Source organism: Mercenaria mercenaria, chromosome 10 (genome assembly GCF_021730395.1).
Source record: "Mercenaria mercenaria strain notata chromosome 10, MADL_Memer_1, whole genome shotgun sequence".
NCBI classification, from domain to species: Eukaryota; Metazoa; Mollusca; class Bivalvia; order Venerida; family Veneridae; genus Mercenaria; species Mercenaria mercenaria.
The window spans coordinates 72092752-72113359 of NC_069370.1; the positions used below are offsets into that span (position 1 = coordinate 72092752).

Genomic DNA, 20608 nt, shown 5'->3' on the forward strand with positions numbered 1-20608 from the left:
ACACTTTTTTTCCGTTGCATCATCTGACATTTTTACCTTTTCACTATTTAACTTATGTTTATAAGCATAGAGTATTACAAAGGTCTTACATTCATTAAAGTCTGAAATCAATTTAAACGATTGTGGGTTTTTTTCCAGAATTTTCCTGAAAGTACAAAGTATTTGAGCACCGAAATCAGAGAAAAAAACATTTTAAAATACTCGGTGTTAGTTATACTTGTTCGTAGCTGTGTTGGCAACTTTTACAAAAAAAAAGCCAACTCTATCCTTTATGTACGGTAAGGTACGGGTTTTAGACAAAATCGGCTAGAGACTACAACAACAACAAACATGTCGGAAAGATACAGTTTTTCGCTGACAACTTTCAGGTTTTGAGCTTATTGCAGCATAATTTTGTGTTTATAGGGTTCTCGTTGAATAAACGTTGTAAACAACTAATTTCGGTGTCATCCAGACCAATTTGAGATAACAGTTTATCGTAGTTATTCTTTATTTTACGATTTTTAGACTGCATACTCATGCCGCTTCGTTATAATTGGTGGGTGGGGTACATAAGAAATTTCGTTACTTATAAAATTTATGCAGTATCGAAGTTGACTATAGGCAGTACACTGAGCGTACAATACACTGACTAGAGGTTAGGGTTAGGTTTAACATAGGTATATGATACTTTACTGCCTAGTACTGCCTTTAGAGCTAACCCAGAAATTTCAGCTTTTTTGAACTCGCGTTTACAGTTTCTGAAATTGTTTGTAGTTCGACCAACTGTTCATCCTCTTTGCATACTTATATATACAAGCCTTCTTCCGGGACATTCTTTTCAAACTTCTGTTAAACCAAGGGAGAGAATTCCATTTCTTGAATAAAATTATTTGTCCATGATACTTTGTAATTCAAATTTAACATTTCTTTTCTTAAAATTACACTACCCAGTCAGTACCTAACTATTCATATGTGTAAAAACATCAAAAACAACAATTAATTAAGTGTCAAGTAAAAGACGGAGTATCAACAGTGACGGATAGACAGTTTGATACCTGATCGATATTACTATTTGACTGAAACTACAAAGCAGAAGTAATATTTATTGAGAAAATTGAATGTCGGAACAACGCTGACGAACAGCTGACCAGAATTTCACTTTCGTTATGAATTATTTTCTTATAAGTTATTTAAGGAAAAGAGTCACGATTTGTCCCCAGAAATGAATGTTCCAAGAAAATGTTTTTATTTCCAATTAAAATCTGTTAATAATTGTTATTACTTACGCAATTTCAATGCATAAAAGGACGATTATACGCGTTTCGTACTCAACCTGTTCGTACCTAACGGGTACGAAAAATGAAAATATCAGTTCAATAGTAATTCTTCATACATAGCACGTGTCTAATGATTATTATATATTATTTCTGTTAGGAAATAATTTGAAAAGTATAATAATTTAAAATTTATAGTCATATACTGATACAGTTTACACTATGTATTTCAGAATTACATCTGGAGTCATGACCGGTCTAAGCCATTTTGCCAGTCCGCTGGAATATCTGATATATTAAATTTCTTAATTAAAATGATAGATTTAGGTTTTATATGCTTTATTTTAGAATCCTAGTCCTATACATTACGTCTTGTATGTCTTGTGAAAAAACAGTGAGAATAAGGTAACATATACTTGAACTTGGACAGCGTTGGAGTCGAGATATAACAAGAAAATAAAAAAAAAATCGTAACCATGTCTCATTGTAAGTGAAATATAAAGGCAACTATAAGAACCATAACTGACCAGCTTTTTGGCCAAATTATGCCCCCCTTTTGGACTTAGAAAATTCTGATTAAAGTTTTGCGTGCAAGTACATATGGCTATCATTTAAAGGCATATAGCTTTGAAACTTATTTTTTCTTTTTCTAGGTCATTTACCAACCTCACTGGGAGTCCCATAACTCTGACATGTATTTTGGCCTAATTTTGCCCCCATTTGGACTTAGAAAATCCTTGTTAAAGTTTTACATGCAAGTTACTATCTCCAAAACTTATGCAGATATTGCATTGAAACTTCACATTTGTCTTCGGGGTCATAAAACTAGGTGATAGCATCACGAGCCATGACTCTGACATGCATTTGGGCCAAATTATGCCCCCTTTTTAGCTCGACTATACAAAGTATATGGAGATCTATCCTACTCACTCCGGCGTCGGCGTCTTTCCGCGTCCCCCCTTGGTTAAAGTTTTTTTACACTTTCTCTTTTTCCTCCTTATCTCTGTAATTACTTGATGGATTTGCTTTAAACTTTTAAAAATAGTTATTCCTCACCATCACCCACATCATATGGCACAAGGGCCATAACTCTGACACCAATATTTCATGAATTATCCCCCCTTTTTACTTAGAATTTCAGGTTAAAGTTTTGATACACTTTCACTCTATCTCAGTTATTCCTAAATGGATTTGATTCAAACTGAAGGTAGTTGTTCCACATCATCTCCCACATCATATGACACAAGGCCCATAACTCTGGTACCAATATTTAATGAATTATCCCCCCTTTAACTTAGAATTTCAGGTTAAAGTTTTGTTACAGCTAATTTGTACCATGTGAACTCATATCCTCCTACTGTTTCTATCCAAATGAAAGGAAACTTGGTATGCACCATTTACCTAGGTGTACATGAGCATATTATTGGGACTTTCATGTCCGATTATGAGATATGCCCTTTTCTGGACGTTACAGTTATACAACTACTCTATTAGCATGTGTACTTGCTGCTTCTAGAAATCAGTAGATACTGTATTACAAGACTACAGATGATTACCAGGGATCAATAGATACTATATTACTGGAATATCCATTGTTCACACAATTACACAGTCTTTCATTCAAAACATCTAATAAATTTTTGTATTTATTTCAGCCCCTCAGGGAAGCTGGTTCAGATTGAATATGCATTAGCAGCTGTTGCCGCTGGTGCACCATCTGTTGGCATTAAAGGTAAAAAGTTCATGAATTTACCACCCTGGTTGATACAATAAAGTAATTAATTTCAGTTTGTAGATTTTCATTTGGGTTTGAAATACATGTGAGTGTTTAAAATGTTGTTTAAAAGAATCAATGTACCTAAGACCGAAGTAAAAACTGCTCTAATAATGACATATTGTTGTAAAAGCATTTCTGAAATTTACTTGGTACATTTACATGCATAATTGCAATATGCAAATATCGCCCTGTCAGGCAGGTGAACTAATTATTGAATTTTGACCAAACTTGTCCTAAGATTACATTTACATCCTTGCATTAACTACTATTGAATGTGTTACATTGGTTTTAAGTCCGAAAGAGGTGCAAAAATAGGCTGCTTTTTGTTTCACAGCAACAAATGGTGTTGTCTTGGCAACAGAAAAGAAACAGAAATCCATCTTGTATGATGACAGTAGTATACACAAGATTGAACTGATCACAAAAAACATTGGAATGGTATACAGTGGTATGGGACCAGATTACAGGTTTGTTTCATAAATATAACCTACAAGTATATGCCAAAGTTAGGTATCATGCTAATTCCATCCTCATCCGAAACCCACTCACAAAAAAGAGAGAATAAAATCACTTGTGTTAAAGATTGTTTCAACGGGCAGTTTGAAATTAATTTAATTTCATGGGCTTGTAATTTCAGGGTTTGGGCTGAAACAGCATTTTTGTGGCAATATGAATTTGTGGATTTCAATCTTCGAAGATAAAATGCAAATGATGATTGAAATAAAACAAAGTACATCATCTCGATTAAAATTTGTTGTAGATTGAAACAAAAAAAAAAGCAACTAAAGATAATTTGCTATGAAGTTTTACTACCAAATAATGTATCAAATTTTACAAAATGGCGAGCAGAGTTGACTGACATTTTGATGTGTTTTACTTTTATTTGGAAATCTCCACTTGGATTTCTTTATTAACAAAATAGGCCTTAAAGTGTGAAAATGGTTTTAATCTTTTGAAAACTTTCATAGTGGCTGTAGAATTTAGCAAATATGTTTTTCCCAGTTAGTAATGTAAGTTGAAACTCCTCTAAACTGGATAGCCTCCATGATGGTGGACAAGTTAAGTATTGAGGGTTTCTGGTTCAAGTGGTTACTTTCAGTACAAGGAACTTATTATTAGGACACATGTATAACATCAGTTTAATTATACACATCGAAAAGGTTGAGCGCACAGCCTCCTATGACAGCTCTTGTTATTTTCCCACTATTAAAATGGAGGGCATATAGTGTTACCCCTGTATGTGTGTCTGTCTGTGCATAATATCGTGTCCGGCCTATAGCTTTGTTGTGCGATGTCAGATTTTAAAATAACTTGGCACAAATGACCACCATAGCAGGACAATATACCAGTTTTGTGTACAAAATGCAGATCCCTACGTTAAAAGTCAAGGTCACAAGCAGAGGTCAAATATATAAGGTAATTTTTCTCGTCTGTTTCGTAACTTTTCTATACTTGCTGCACTTGCATGGGTATTCAAATAACTTGGCACAAACATTCACCATAATAAGACAATGTGTCAGTTCTAACACTAGCTCAAAGGTCAAGGTCACGCTTAAGAGGTCAAAAATGTTATGCCATTTTTTTTGTCTAGCCTACAACTTATATCTACATAAAAGAATATTCAAATAACTTGGTACTTTAACTTTAAAGGCACTGACCTCCCGATTTTGGAGGCTTGTCGTGAAAAGTAGTAAAAACAACTAATTCTCATGTAGTCATATAGTCTGTCAGTAATTAAGTTTCAAAGCATTCTTAAGAAATACAGCGTTAATTTCCAGATATCTGTAAAAAAAACATTAATTTGTTTTGTTTTCGAACAATCTGGAGGCCAGTGCCTTTAAAGAAAAACTATCATAAATATATAATATATGTCGTCATTAAATAGAGTAAATGTTACATCCCCCTAGTTATGCTGAACTTGGCCCTTTGATAGTTTTGCTGTATAAAATATAGAGAAAAATCTTGTGTGTCCAACTCCTCATACACTTTTTATACGCCCGTTTGAAAAACGGGACGTATTATGGGAACGCCCCTGGCGGGCGGGCGGGAGAACCAGGTCTCTAGGTCTAAGGTCAAGGTCACACTTAGAGGTCAAAGGATACAAGAATGAAAACCTTGTCCGGAGCATTTCTTCTTCATGCATAGAGGGATTTTGATATAACTTGGCACAAATGTTCACCACCATGAGGCGGAGTGTCGTGCGCAAGAACCAGGTCTGTAGGTCTAAGGTCAAGGTCACACTTAGAGGTCAAAGGATACAAGAATGAAAACCTTGTCCGGAGCATTTCTTCTTCATGCATAGAGGGATTTTGATATAACTTGGCACAAATGTTCACCACCACAAGACGTAGTGTCATGCGCAAGAACCAGGTCCCTAGGTCTAAGGTCAAGGTCACACTTAGAGGCCAAAGGTCAGATACAAGAATGACTTTGTCCGAAGCATTTCTTCTTCATGCATGGAGGGATTTTGATGTAACTTGACACAATTATACACCATCATGAGACGAAGTGTCATGCGCAGTTCCCTTTAGAATTACTTCCCTTTGTTGTTACTATAAATAGCTTGTATTGTAACTTTTTCATTACTAGTCGTAGGGAAAAATCGAGACCACTTTTCTGTAGTACAACATGCATGCTACATCCAATTTTGAGGTGTGTTTTGACCAGTCTCTACCTGGTAAAGATTTTTGTGTGGACTTACAATTTTTTTTTTGATTTTTTTTTTTTTTTTTTTTTTTTTTTTTTTTTTTTTTAAGATTAACTTCCCTTAGTTGTTACTATAAATAACTTATATTGTAACTTTTTTATAATTGACCGTAGGGAAAAACCAAGACCACTTTTCTGTGGTACAACATAGATGTTACTTTCCAATTTTAGGTGTATTTTAAGGTATCTCTACCTGGTAAGGAGTTTTTTTGTGCACTTAGAAAAACAAAACACTTAGTTATTACTAAACAACCACAAAATTAAAATTCCATTTGCAAATACAGGTGCTAGAGTAAAGAAATTTGCTGTGACGGGCGTATATTGTGACATTCTTGCACTCTTGTTGAAGGAATGGATTCAAAGTTGCTCAGATGCACAACATCTGAATACAATATGCTACAAAATTTTAGTCGAACATCCTTTATGTGAAAATGGTCTGTACTAAAAACTTTGCTATTTAGAGGATGGAGCAGTATGTACATGTACGGGCATCTGTGTCCTAAGGACACAATTCTAGTTTATTCTGTCATTAAAGGACTCAATCTTTTGTGTCTTAACAATACATAGTGAGGGCATTCATGTCCTGTGGACAATTGTTTTTGCCCTGTCCATCCGTCCATCGGTCACACTTCATTTCCGATCAATAACTGGAGAACCATTTGACCTAGAACCTTCAAACTTCATAGGATGGTAGGGCTTATGGAGTAGACGACCCCTATTGTTTTTTGGGGTCAGTCCTTCAAAGGTCAAGGTCACAGGGACCTGAACATGGAAAACCATTTCCGATCAATAACTTGAGAACCACTTGACCCAGAATGTTGAAACTTCATAGGATGATTGGACATGCAGAGAAGATGACCCCTATTGATTTTGGGGTAAGTCTGTTAAAGGTCAAGGTCACAGGGGCCTGAACATGAAAAACCATTTCGGATCAATAACTTGAGAACCATTTGACCCAGAACCTTCAAACTTAATAGGTTGATAGGACCTACAGAGTAGATGACCCCTATTGTTTTTGATGTCGTTCCATCAAAGGTCACAGGGGCCATCTGCCTGTCATGCTTCATTTTCGGTCAGTAACTGGAGAATCATTCGACCTTATACTTTCAAACTTCATTGGGTGATAAGGCTTACGAAGTAGATGGCCCTTATCATTTTTGGGATTACTCGATCAAAGGTCAGAGTCACAGGGGCCTGAACATGGAAAACCGTTTCTGATCAATAACTTGAGAACCACTTGACCCAGAATGTTGAAATTTCATAGGTTGATTGGAAATATAGAGTAGATGGCCCTTATTGATTTTTGGATCACTTGATCAAAGTTCAAGGTCACAGGAGCCAGAAATTGGAAAAACGTTTCTGATCAATAACTTGAGAATCATTTGACCCAGAAACTTCAAACTTCATAAGATGATAGGACTTAGGAGTGGATGACCCTTATTGATTTTGGGGTTACTTGAGCAAAGGTCAAGGTCACAGGGGCCTGAACATGGAAAACTCTTTCCGATCAGTAACTTGAGAACCACTTGGACCAGAATGTTGAAACTTCATAGACCAGAATGTTGAAACTTCATAGGATGATTGGACATGCAGAGTAAATGACCCCTATTGATTTTGGGGTCACTCGATCAAAGGTCAAGTTCACATAGCAAGAACATGGAAAACCATTTCCAATCCATAACTTGAGAACCACTAGGACAAGAATGTTGAAACTTCTTGGGATGATTGGACATGCTGAGTGGATGATCCCTATTGCAGCCAACCATCAGTGTCTCTTGGACTTTTGCTCCTGTCCGCTATTGACTTCTTGCCTATTACTGTGCACTGGGGGAGACATGCGCTTTTCTACAAAAGCATCTTCTAGTTTCCTAATTTAGAAATTAAATGTTATTAAATTCTTTTTATATCAGCAAATGTTTAACAGCAATTTTAGTGTAGATTTTCAGGTATGAAATTCAAACCCAAACATCTTGTATTGAATCATACTGTATTATTTAGCCTAATATTGTATATCATTGACAGATATCAGATCATTAAGTTTTTCTGTAGTTGAGATAAATAGTCCACTCCTGTAGGGGATTTTGTATTGCATAGCAATACTTTATTCACTTGTTTAGTTTTCCCATTGATGTATATTTTAGGGTGTTGTTGAAGAACGCAAGAAAGTTGGCACAACAGTACTTCCTTCAGTATCAGGAGCAGATACCAACATCCCAGCTTGTACAGAGAGTGGCTAATGTCATGCAGGAATTTACACAGTCCGGGTTTGTAGTCTGTTTATTACTTTAATATGCAGGAATTTACACAGTCCGGGTTTGTAGTCTGTTTATTACTTTAATATCAAGCTTTCTGCTATCTTGTCTCCCGCAAAAGAATTGGCTCCGTCCAACCCCATCTTCTACAGAGGGTTGCAGATGTGGTGTTACAGTTTACTTGGCCTGGGTTGCTAGGCAGTTAAGTTCAGTTTAAGTAGTTGGTTATTTTTAGGTTCAGGAAAAAAGTGACAGGGACAACTAGAAGGGAAGGTACCATTTGTCAGATTATCTAGTGCTTTTGATGATATGGTTTACATAGTAACATAACTCATAAAAAAGATTTTTCAAAAGGAAGTTTTGTCAAAAATGGAAAAAAGATACGTTTATTTTGGAGAGAGGGATAGGGCCGAATTTCAGCCCCCGGAAATGGTACCAAACACTGCAGTTTGTTTTAGATCCATTAAAAACATTTAAGCTCATTTGAATTACTTTAATATAGAGGTGTCAGTACTATAATAAGTTGTGATTTTGACCTTACCAATTAAACTAAAACTCATATTGTTGAGTTCATTCAGTAACAACTTTCCTGGTAATTGGGAATGTTTTTGTCTCTGTAGCAAATTTTCTGCTTGAAATAGAAAAGTTATTCATGTAGCTGATAAGACAGCTTTCTTGAAGTAGTTACTGTGAAATGCTTTAATTTTGTGTGCACAAAATTTCCTGGTTTGGTCAAAATGGCTATTTGATATGTATATGAATTAGTGGATTTCAAATTTTGATTATAAAATGAATAGGAATTTTACTCTATACTGGGATTTAATTTTATGGAATCGCCCAAGCTGAAAATCCATGAAAATTAGTCTCTCACAAATATTAATGATTTACAGATTTAGAGTTAGTGGTTTTTATATTCTTCTACATGTGTTGTATGAGAAGTAACCTTACAAAATATAGTATTTGACAGCCCCTTTGATTCTAGAAATATTTCTTCATACTTTTTACTTTTTCAGTGGTGTACGTCCCTTTGGTGTGTCATTATTGATGGCAGGATGGGATGAAGATGAAGAAAGACCATATTTATATCAGTGTGATCCATCAGTAAGTTTTATTTTGTGAAGTATTATATACCTACAGATTTTTAGTCTAGAATACAGCTTGTATTTCACAAACGAATGCAAAACCCGGTATTCAGCTCCCTAAAGATTCAGAAGAATAATCAGTTGTGGAACTACTTGCTTTAGACATGATGTCAGAAATGATGTAGTTATGGTGTGTTTGGTCTTAATTTCTTTTGAAAAATGGCCTATGTCAACCTAATTTTAAATAACCTTTGTTTTACAAGAGATTTTAACAGTTTTGTTGTTTACTTTTCTTTACTGTCGCTTGTCATTATATTACATTTTTTTTACTTAGTCTGTAAGGTATGGGAATATAGCTAAAAGGTTTATTGAAGGAACTTATATTTCGATGAAAGGTCATTAGTGTGTATCTCTGTTCAAGGGGGAAAAATCTTTTCTTTTTTTGAAGAGAAGTATTCTTTACAAATATACACATGCTGAAATTGCTAGAGAAGAAACTTGAATGTATTGGCAAACATACTTTTGTTTGCTACAGTTTCTCCCCCTGTTTTGAATTGCAAGTTAGAATTTAAAGTAATTTGATTATTTTATCTACAGGTATAAGGACATATGGCTATCTAGCAGTCATAAGTTTGATCTGAGACTGAAATAAATGAGCATTACAAATCTACAGAAATCAGTATGTCTCTAGTCATTCCTCCTCGGCCTGGTTCATGCAAGAATATATATATATATAGAGAGAATAAAGTTTTACTTTTACAGAACCTAGGAACACAGTGAAGGGTAATTGTTAAAAATGATTTTAATGTCTGATTAAAGAGACGGTCTCTTTATGATCTGACATGTCTGAGCGACCTGTGAAGTTTCCACTTTTCTCTATTCCATTCTCATAATAATTGTCATTCACTTCAGTGTGATTAGTGATTGATAAACCTTTATTTTCAGGGTGCATATTTCGCCTGGAAGGCAACAGCTATGGGGAAAAATTTTGTAAATGGAAAAACGTTTTTAGAAAAAAGGTAAGTGAGCATGATGCAACTTGCTTTGCAGATCCAGGCTTCAGATCATGTGTTCAATCTTCAGACTTCCACCCTGATGATGTCACTACTGTTTTAAGTCATCCGGTCTAGTGCCTTTCAAGAAAGACATAGATCTCTGCATTTATTTGTTTTTAAACATTCAGACAAGAATAGATATTTTGGTCCCAACACAGCATTTTGACAAATAAAAAACAGGTATTGATAGCACTTGAATTGTCTTGTTGATATAGTTTTTTTCTACGTTAATACATGCCTACATCCAGTGAAAAAAGAATGGTTTTTGCCAGCATTTGTTACCAGAAGATGACTACATTCCAACTCAATGCTGCTGACTTTGAAACAGCCTGCACCTCGCCACAAAGGACTTAAAACCCTACTATGTTGTAGAATTCTTTATTTTGAGGAAGCATTCCAACTGACTTTAGGAAAGTCAGATCTTGACCTAAAATATTGCACACAACTATACTAACAAGTCTTCCGCATCAGATCAGGATGCTGACTTTAAGGAACTTGCCTCTCACCTTTAGGGTTCAAGCCGTGCTGAAGTTGATGTGTAAGGAAGCCATTCAGCTGGCTTGGTGAAGGTTTGTGGGTTTTACCAAGGTGCTCACCTTTGCCTGAAATAATGCTTGTAGAGGCATCTTCTTCAACTGTTAAAAGCTGAAAGATTTCCGTATGACCTGAACTGATCTATCTTGTTGCTTAAAACTCAGCAAAATTACAAAGCTGACAATTAAAAATTTGACAGTTACAATTTAATGAATTACTTTTGAAGAATTTATTGTAACACACTAACCAAATTACCACTTCAGATACAGCGACAGTCTAGAATTGGAAGATGCTGTACACACTGCTATTCTAACACTGAAGGAAAGCTTTGAAGGTCAGATGACAGAAGACAACATTGAAATTGGCATCTGTAACCAGGATGGTTTTAAGAGACTTAGTACAGCGGAAGTGAAAGATTATCTCGCTTCGGTGCAATGATCTGTGTTGGACCATTAGTTTCCATATTTTAACATGCATACTGAGAGCATAACAGAAAACTGATGTTAAATTATTCTTTACATTCAATGTGTCATTTCATTTTTTCATCATATAAATGGTTTTCTACTCAGCCCCAGATACTTTTGAGCGAGGTGGAACAGAAATATAATTTTAAAGAACTATAATCAAAAATTTTGGAAAAGTTGCAGCAGATGGCTCTTTAAGGGTAGTAACAAATTGTTTGTTTGTCATTCCAATGTTTTCATCAAAGGCATTAGTTCAGTAAAGAGAGCATTTCTGTGGCTGTGTTATTGCATTGCTGTATACTAGTAATTTTCATTGAAGGCTCTGAACTGACATCAAACATCTTAAACTTCTTATTTTCAGTACAGGTAAGAGCCAAATTAAGAATTTTGTGAACAAAATAATGAAAGTGTATGTATGAACTGAAGTGCTAAAATTCAAGTTTCTCAATAAAATACTAAAATGCATGAAATGTGTTATTACTTTATTTTCTTAACATTTCAATGTATAGTTCAGACTGAAGTATCAGTAAGTGTTGCAACATTCTGTGAATGTATCTTCATGTCTTAGCCCTGGGAATATCTTGTATATGCTGAAAAAGAGGAAATATTTATAGTCATCAGTCTGGCCAAAAATTCAAGATAGATTTGGTAAACTTGTCAACAGAAACCTGACTAAATATTTTATTCACCACTTACACACCACCTTTGTAGCCCACCTGCTCAGCTCAGTAGGGACAGCACTGATCTATGGATCATGTGATCTATGTTTGATCCCCAGTCTGGGCGTATGTTATCCGTGACGATTTGATAAAAAACATTGCGTTTGAGGTCATTCTTCCTCCATCTCTTTTTCATGTGGTGAAGTTGGCAGTTACTTGCGGAGAACAGGTTCGTACTGTACAGAATCCAGGAACACTGGTTTAATAGGTTAACTACTTGCCGTTACATAACTGAAATACTGTTGAAAAACGGCATTAAACCCAAAACAGACAAACAAAACTTATGGAATGCAATTTTCAGAAATATCTTGAAAATGCAGAAACAAAACAAAACATTGAATATGTCTCCTAGGACCTTCCTGAACTTTGAAGATATTAAATTTATTACAAAGAATGCATTGTTCATTTGAAAACTATGTTTTTGGCCTGTGAAAATTTCTTAACATGATTACTTAAAATTACTTAAAACACATTTTAGATAAACATATTGCTTTTAAGATATCCTGAAAGGTTTTTTTAACCAGCAAAACATGAATCCAATGTGCAGTTTGAAAGATTTGGTAAAAAAAAATGCAGTGAAAAGTATGGGTACATCACATGATCCTATTACCACAATACATGTGCTTTAGAATGGCGTTTTAACAGCAACATTTTCGAAGAGTATTTAGTAAACCCAAGGATGAGCAATGTCTCGTTTTTCTCAATATTCAGAGTTTCTACTTTTTCTTTAAGGTAACTTTTATTTTAAATTCAGGACAGTTTGCATTTTTTAACTCTGGACAGTGATAAATACAGAGCCTGATACTTACAGGTTTCACAGACACATCTTCTACAGTGAGGAGTATCATACTTTATACAAGATGGCTGACAGTCTGGAGGTAGAGGCTCACAATCACTTGATCCTGTAAAGATATACACACAGCACTTAGCAGTTACACACACACCAGTACCCAGACATGTTTTAAAATAACATCTGGGCCTTGAATTAAGGCCCCTTTTTTACATAATACATCTATTACAATTTAGAACATACCCAGGCATCGACCTGTATTTGATATTAGGTCTCCAAGTTCCAATTTCGCTGGGCCTACTATTGATTAGTTTGGCCGGAAACGGACAAAACTACGCAGCGCAGCGTAACCAAACAAAAATGAATAAAACAAAACAAAGCAGTTACACACAATACTTGGAAGTGACACATAGTAGTCAGTATTTTAGTGCTTTATCTTTGTGTCAACAATTCTGTAGTATCTATAAACTTTCAATTTCAAAATTTTTTAGCTGGACTATTTGATTTTTATCCAAAAGTAGGACCTTTGTTGCCATCCCCTTTTATCTGCATTAGTGTTGCAAAAGTTTTACGTGTAAGCAGGTTTCTAAGAAATTACTACACCAAATGCTTTCAAACCTAATATGCCTTCAGCGTCATGAAAAGACATCACAGGACAAGCTACATAACTCTAGATTTTATTTGGTCAAAGTTGTTTCCCTTTCTAACTTAAGGAATTTTGTGGAAGTTTTGCATGTAAGCATGTTTCTCAGTAATTAAGAGCCCAAATGATTTCAAAATCCAAAGTCTTTGTCATCATTTGACCGCACAGGACAAGTAAAATAACTCTTTTTCAAAATTATGCCCCATTTTAACATAGAGTTTTGCATGTTAGCAGATTTCTTAGAAACTGTTAAATTACTGAAAGTTTTCAAACACAATTTAACATTTTGTGACAATTTTGCACGTAAGCATATTTCTGAGAAACTACCAGACTGCATGTTCTCAGACTCCAAATGACAGGTTTCAGAACTCTGGCTTACATTTTAGCAAAATATTGCCCCAGTTTTAACATAGAAATTTTACTTAAAGTATTACATGTAAGCAGGTTTTCAAGGAACTTTTGTACTGAATGCTTTCTAAATCTTCATATGTCTTCGACATCATGAAATGACCACTCGAAGCGGGGTTCCATAACTCTGACTTACAGTTTGCAAAATTATGCTCCTTTTCATAGAAAATTTTGGTAAAGCTTTCATATGATTTCAAATAGTTGGGCACTCTGTAAGTTATTACATTTTTTGTCAGCATGTGGCTACAAATCACCTTTTCCGTGCATTTCAACACATAATGGTAGTTAAAATTCATCGTTCAAAACACCTTTTTAGATATATGTATTTTTATGAATAGTTAATACTTAAATTGGAGAGCAAATATAGCTGCTTAAAAGTATCCACCAAGATTTCTATCTGTAGTCTACCTTGAAAAAGCTAATTACGGGTATATGTCATGAAAATGACAAAAGTCAGCAGTCCATATGAACTACACTGGAACGGGTGACAGATGTATTTTTCTGATGGCTTGCTGCAACGCATCCTTTTATAGAGGAAAACGATTTATCAAGAGCATACCATATAAAGCCATTCCACCAGAACTTCGAGCAGCATATTCACCCCCGCCTGCATTGCCACCTGAAATAATGTAACTTGTTTTGCCGCCACCACCACCTGAAAGAACGTAACTAGTTCCTCCTCCATGTCCGGTGTTCCCTGCACTGCTGCCAATGATGTAACTAATTCCACTTCCACCAGTGCTGTACGTGCTGCCGGAATTGTAGTAAGACTCGTGACAGTTATCACAAGATTTGCTTGATGTCAAAGCAGTGTAATACACTGCTGCTGAAAAATAAAACCCCGGTAACGCTTGTTAGGACAACTGAACCGGCACTCTTATATTCCACTTGTACACATGCACCTTTAGAAAGGCGCTAATGACACACATATCGCATGTTTATGATTCGACGTTGTGTCCTTATTGAATTCCAAACAAAATTTGTAAAAAAAAAAAACAAAATATTTGCTTACGAAATGTTCTTACCATTCTGAAACAGTAATCACTTGGGTTGTGAGAGTTTTTTCTACAAATCAACAGACTCCATTTTTTAAAGAAGCGACATCAGTATTTTCTCTTTACTTAACCCACTGAGGCACTTTTTAAACTTAAGTACGTTTGCTTATATCTTGAGCTGCATGTGAAACCCTTTCTAATACAAAGACATTTAGCTATCTAACGACGATGTATTCGTAGACACGGTTACAGGAGCAGAAACACCAGAAAAAAGTGTTTTCTTTTTCATTAAGTTTGTTTGAACATTCTAAATATAGCCTATTACGGGCTTTTAAGTGCATACTAACCTTGTTTACACTGACATTTCGGACACTTTCCCTCAGAACGAATTATTTCATACCCGTATGGACACTGCGACGAACAAGAGTCTGTACTTGGGCATTGAATTGTCTCGTACTTTGGTTCAAGTCGTTGAACCGAGTACAGAGGGCGCGTCTCGTATACAACTGAAATTGAAACATCGACACTATGAGCCAAGTCCTATGTTTTCCTTCAAAAACTGCTATTTATACACGCTTTGTGAAACCTCGACATCTTTACACAGAATGTTTATCTTCTACTGTATAGTAAAACTTTAGCTAAGGTTTGCACGATACTGTGATTCTTATACCATGTTTCATGCCAGTAAGTACCAACCAGGCGGTCTCACGAAAAAATGATTTCTGACAATCCTTTGTAACTGATTTCTTTGCAAAATGTTACGGATTTCAGGAACTTTGTCTTCATCAAAAGAACGTAAGATATATTTTTATTATATAGTGTCTTTACCAACCGGTCGTTCACGTTTTTCAGTTAATGCATCTTCATACCTTCTTTTTCAGCTTGAATAGTGATTAAATGATTTGGGTTTTTGTTAATTCTTAAACCGTAATAGTAAGCATCAGGATTTAGGACACATTTCCACTCCAAATTGACCACGAAACACTGGTTTCTCTTTTATATCTGACCGCGGTTGATGCATTTATAAATAGCCCGAGACAGTATTTGCTTTTCGTTGTATATTCCTAATTATGTAAATATATCGGCACAATTCCGTTAAGTTCTCTGGATACCCATTACTATTTTCTCGAGATCCGTTACATCTTGAAATTAAGTAGAAAGTTGTAATATCAGTTCTACACTATATCACGTTATTATCATTTTAGACACACGTAATGTAAAAATATCAAGAAGTAAGTTTGGAACAAAGAGGAATATTGACAATATGTCTATTAAAATTGTTAATATTAAAACAGGATAATGCTGATACATGATGTTAGCTGACGCTGTCAAAAATACGTTCAAAACCAGATAAAATTCAACTTTACTATAATCGCTAGATTCAAAATGACATTCACAAATCCATTACATTTCGTTCTGGAATCCGTGTTACTTTGTTCAGAAATCGAATCGTTCTTCGTGTGACCGTGTAATCTTTAATAGTGAAGTTTGTTACTTAGTTCATTGATTACATATAGTTTTATTTGTTCATGACAAAATATGTAAATATAACGGTTGAACAGTCAAGGAAGTTGGATGCATCTCTGCGACACTTGTAACTTAGAGTTATTATCTAATTTCATGGTACTGACTAATGATATCACTAAATAGTTATCTGCAATGTGTTGTTTTTTTACATTACCTTGTTGCTTGCACGCACATTTCGAACAAGAACTTGTACCATCTGTGAACAACTCGTACCCGTGTGCGCACGTTGCGGTGCAAGTTAAGGTGTGAGTGCATGTCTGGGCAGTGTACTGAGGTCGGCCTTTAGATATAGAAAATAGTGTAATATAGTTCAATTTAAATTGCTATATACAGTGACCTTTTTTTTTTAAAAAAAAAAAGAACAACTGGAATCCGTTATTTCAGCTTCGAAACAAAGAAAATGTTAGAAACACTGTAAACTGAATTTTCGCGATCTGAAATTCGAATCCCTTTAATTAAAGTCATTTGTTCGTACTTTAAACCATTAGCCTTGTATAACGCCACATCAGTAGTTTGTATAAGCATATTTTACACTTGACTTTCTCTCATTTTTACTGACACTGAAGGAAACGAATCATACTTGGGTTGGTGAAAATTACTACAAAGTTTACCCAGACCATGCAATTCAATGAAGCTTTGGTGTACACCGAAAACGTAAGACAGTGTTCCAAAAAGTTCTCAAGTCTTCGGACTGTTCTAGATTAAACCCGAGGCAGGCAGAACGTCATTGTATTAAATGAAAGTAAAGATCCCGACTACACACCGGGAACCAAAGTGAGACAATATTCCGTATTGTTTTATTGACATCACTTTGTTCAGTTAAAGACACTGCACTAAGACCCCAATAAAAAATCTTCCACACATGTTCCGAATTATTCCTCTGTCTTGGAGCACACTGGGTGCTCCGACTAGCAAAGATGTGAAAACAGTTTGTTACCACTGCGCACTGCGCATGTACACTTAAAAAATCAAATCCTTATTTCTGCACTGCCTGGTAGTCTAGGATACTAACTGTGTGTATAAGAGGTTGTTGTTGTAAGACATTCACAGGTTGGGCAACCATCAGCTCCACATTTATACCCAAGACTACAGCTGGAGGGACACGCAAGCGTGTTTCTACACCTTAGTGGTTTCTCTATATAAACTTGCTGTACCGCTGTTAGTCCGACAACTGTAAAATAGAGCTAAATATCAGTCAAACATTTTGCACTATTTGAGAATCGTGAGGACGCGTAACGATATACAGTCCGCGTCCAGCCCATTATCTTCAATATTTTAGTAATGGAACACAATGAAAAGTCAACACAATTAGGCAAATATTGTGGTTGGCAAAAGCCTCGAACAAAACGTAGAATTACATCCCAACTAAGGTAGGCCTAAGGAGCAAGTTTTAATTACTTTTGAAGTTAGCATTTAAGTAATCATAATAATATAGATATTTTGAAAGGCAATACAGATCGAGGGCTTAGCGCGAAACTATTGTATCTTGTTCTTTATTTATATACAGTTACAATAGTTTCGCGCTCAGCCCACAAGATGTCACAATTTTACCAGCTGGGTGAATACATTCGCATGATGGACAGCCATCTCGGCCGCATTTATATCCAAAAGTGCATCCGCTATTGCACGAGTGAGCGGCGCACGTGAGACTGTACGTCTGAATCTGTTTTGTATACTCCGGTGGCTCAATGGCGTATTCGACTGGGTATTGATATTTTTCCGGAGGAGGTTCGACGGCTATTTCTATTGGCGGAACATACGGCTTCTCCACTGAAATATGACAATGCCTTATAACAATCCTTCGTATAAAATATACAGTTAATCGTGTTTAATAAAAGTATTGTATGAAACAGCCCTAATCTCAAAGAAGTCCTTACATATCATGCATTTTATGATTACTCGAGTCTAGTATACAGCCAAACCTGTGCTAAATACAGCTCTGAACACCTGGCTCTAAAGATCACTGGTTTTGTTTCCAATTTTAACATTTACAGTGTATTTCAGCCTGTGAATAAAGAGCACCTGTCAATAAAGACCACTTTTTGTCTCTTTAAAGACCTACTGTTCCTGTTACATATCTTCAATGTTCAATGCTCAATGCTTTGATCAGATGTGACACAGAGTCGAACGTATTCTCATTGCCGATAGCCGTGTTTGAAGTTCTTTGGGAACAAGCTCATGGTTTACACATCAACACTGATACGTTGTAGTAATTAATAAAACATACTGACATCAAATGCTGAGAGAAAAGTTTTTTTGGGTAAATATCTGTACCTTTGAGACAAGAGCATTCAGGACATCCGTATCCGTCCGTTTTAGACATAACATAGCCCCCGTCACATGATCTCATACAGTGGGCAGTCACAGTGCATTCCTTTCTAGCGGGAACGATATAGCTTATTGTCGCTGAAACAGAAATAGGCCCGTGTGTATACATATTTTTTTCGCAGAAAACAGTCTGAAATCTGAGAAAGAATAAAAAACAAAATGTTAAGATAATTTTCAAAGCTAAAATCTGTTGCTTTATATTAGTTGATTTAAAATTGGAAAACTTTTACAATCAGTTCTGTTACATGCTTGCAGATCACAATGTGAAAAGACCTACTTGTTGACACGTGATGACTGGAAGGACACGAGCAAGTTCTACATCCACTAGAACTTGTGCTTCCTAGAACGTATTTATCGCACGTGGATGTACACAACAGGGTCGCTGCACACTGTTTCGCGGGTTTGGCAGCAATATAGGTTTGTGTTGAAGTTGAACTGACTGACCCTCCTCCTATGAACGTCCCGCCCCCGGTACCACTACCGACACCACTTCCGACTCCAATTCCAATTCCGCCACCACCATTACTACTGCCTCCAGCAACCATCCCACCAGCGACACCACCTGCAGTCCCGCCTACTAAAATTAGAAAACACAGATAGTGATATACAAGATTTGTAGTTGGTGACTGATTTCTGCATAGTCGAGTTATCGTGTTGACGAAGCGAACTGACGACAACACGACAAATCTTCTGTCATGATGTCGTGTCACGACATGGCAGAAATCAGCCACCGCATATGTCTTCAATAAGAAAATGGCATACTTATGCACAACACAATATATATTTTCAGATTTACACCCTAGAATATAAACCGGCATAATTCTTTAGTTATACTACAAGGTGCTTTGCATACTAAAACTTCCGCTTAGACTTGATCCCATCGGCATTGCTCCGCCCGTCGGATTTCCAGACACAGCTCCACTCATCGGACTACCAGACATAGGTCCGCCCATCGAACCACCAGACGGTCCTCCTGCAATCGCGTTCATACCTCCAGCTGAAAAATACATATTTTGAATCAACTGGATCAGTTAATAAGTATAAAATAAAAATGGTAATGGTTTGAAGCAAATGAGACCTATACATATAAATGATGAAATCTTGAAATCAATTATAAGAGATAGTTTTAGAAAGATATTTATCCCACAGAATAAACTCATTGTGTCGCTTATGTGGAGATTTATTCAGTTGTCTAATATACAATGTGTTTTATACAAAATGAATGACGGGGTGTAAAATGTTTAAATAACGCCGATCGTTTGAGTACAGTGATCACGGGTACAGAGCACATTGGAGTCTAGATCTGTAATCCTCTCATACGGTACATGTACAAAGTACTGATTTTCCAAGAGAGCGTACTCTGTTTTATATTGATTGAAATGATGATTTTTTTTTCACAATCTATTTTAAATTAATTACTAGAAGTATAAAATCAAACTAAAAAGTCAGATACCTGGCCCACAAGGACACGACTTGCATCCGTTGGCATCTACAGCAAGACACCATTTGGGGCATACAATATCATGGCGAGTACACCCCAGTCCTACCGACGTTCGGAACATTGAACCAGAACTTCCGTGACTCTGGCCCCCCATTGTCGGTCCTCCCGCGGAAGGACCCATGTGACTCATTCCACCCATAGGGCCAGTCATTGGACCTGACATTCCTCCCATTCCTGAATGAAACGGGCTGCCTCCCATTCTGCTGAAAGGACTTTGTCTCGGCAGTCTCTGTAAGGACGGTGCACAGTCTAAATAAACTAGAAATATTCTTTAAACTTAAGTGATATTCAGTAAAATGAAATTATATTTTGGGATAACAAAGATCGACACCATTGAATAAATATCTGAAGTATTATAAAAATTTGAATGTAATTGCAGTTGACAACGCCATCCGTTACACCATCGCTAAGCAGTCGTTACATTCTGACCTGTTACAACAAGGTTTTGGTAATTCTTTATGTTTCCAACAAATGTACTAACTTTTGATTTAAACTAAAGCAAGTGACGTGAACAGAACACAACACGTTTTGTAGCTCATTCTACTATTTTGTAGGCCTCTAACTTATACGG

At 36.0% G+C, this 20608-nt stretch overlaps 2 protein-coding genes across 2 annotated transcripts; one reads left to right on the top strand and one right to left on the bottom strand.

The window, feature by feature from the left end:
• Positions 1 to 295: 295 nt before the first annotated feature.
• Positions 296 to 11600, top strand: LOC123561311 (proteasome subunit alpha type-2). The gene is made up of 7 exons (XM_053553356.1): positions 296 to 368; positions 2912 to 2988; positions 3368 to 3500; positions 7881 to 8003; positions 9005 to 9092; positions 10019 to 10092; positions 10926 to 11600. Exons 1-7 carry the CDS (start codon positions 331 to 333, stop codon positions 11098 to 11100), a joined length of 708 nt encoding a protein of 235 aa, XP_053409331.1. The 5' UTR covers positions 296 to 330; the 3' UTR covers positions 11101 to 11600.
• LOC123560645 (uncharacterized) lies at positions 11599 to 20286 on the bottom strand. The gene is made up of 10 exons (XM_053516971.1): positions 19990 to 20286; positions 19390 to 19533; positions 18814 to 19113; positions 17760 to 17978; positions 17221 to 17379; positions 16363 to 16488; positions 15029 to 15187; positions 14246 to 14512; positions 12655 to 12747; positions 11599 to 11716 (listed from the first exon to the last, which is right to left on the bottom strand). Exons 1-10 carry the CDS (start codon positions 20234 to 20236, stop codon positions 11691 to 11693), a joined length of 1740 nt encoding a protein of 579 aa, XP_053372946.1. The 5' UTR covers positions 20237 to 20286; the 3' UTR covers positions 11599 to 11690.
• Between the last annotated feature and the right edge of the window lie 322 nt (positions 20287 to 20608).

Coding starts and splice junctions, on each gene's coding strand:
- LOC123561311 (XM_053553356.1), top strand. CDS start 331: ATGTCGGAAAGATACAGTTTTTCGCTGACAACTTTCAG. Junction 8,004..9,004: donor CAGGAATTTACACAGTCCGG/GTTTGTAGTCTG, acceptor TTACTTTTTCAG/TGGTGTACGTCCCTTTGGTG. Junction 10,093..10,925: donor AAAACGTTTTTAGAAAAAAG/GTAAGTGAGCAT, acceptor TTACCACTTCAG/ATACAGCGACAGTCTAGAAT.
- LOC123560645 (XM_053516971.1), bottom strand. CDS start 20,236: ATGGGAGGCAGCCCGTTTCATTCAGGAATGGGAGGAATGTCAGGTCCA. Junction 14,513..15,028: donor GAAATGTCAGTGTAAACAAG/GTTAGTATGCAC, acceptor TTTATTTTTCAG/CAGCAGTGTATTACACTGCT. Junction 12,748..14,245: donor TGGTGGAATGGCTTTATATG/GTATGCTCTTGA, acceptor ATATCTTTACAG/GATCAAGTGATTGTGAGCCT.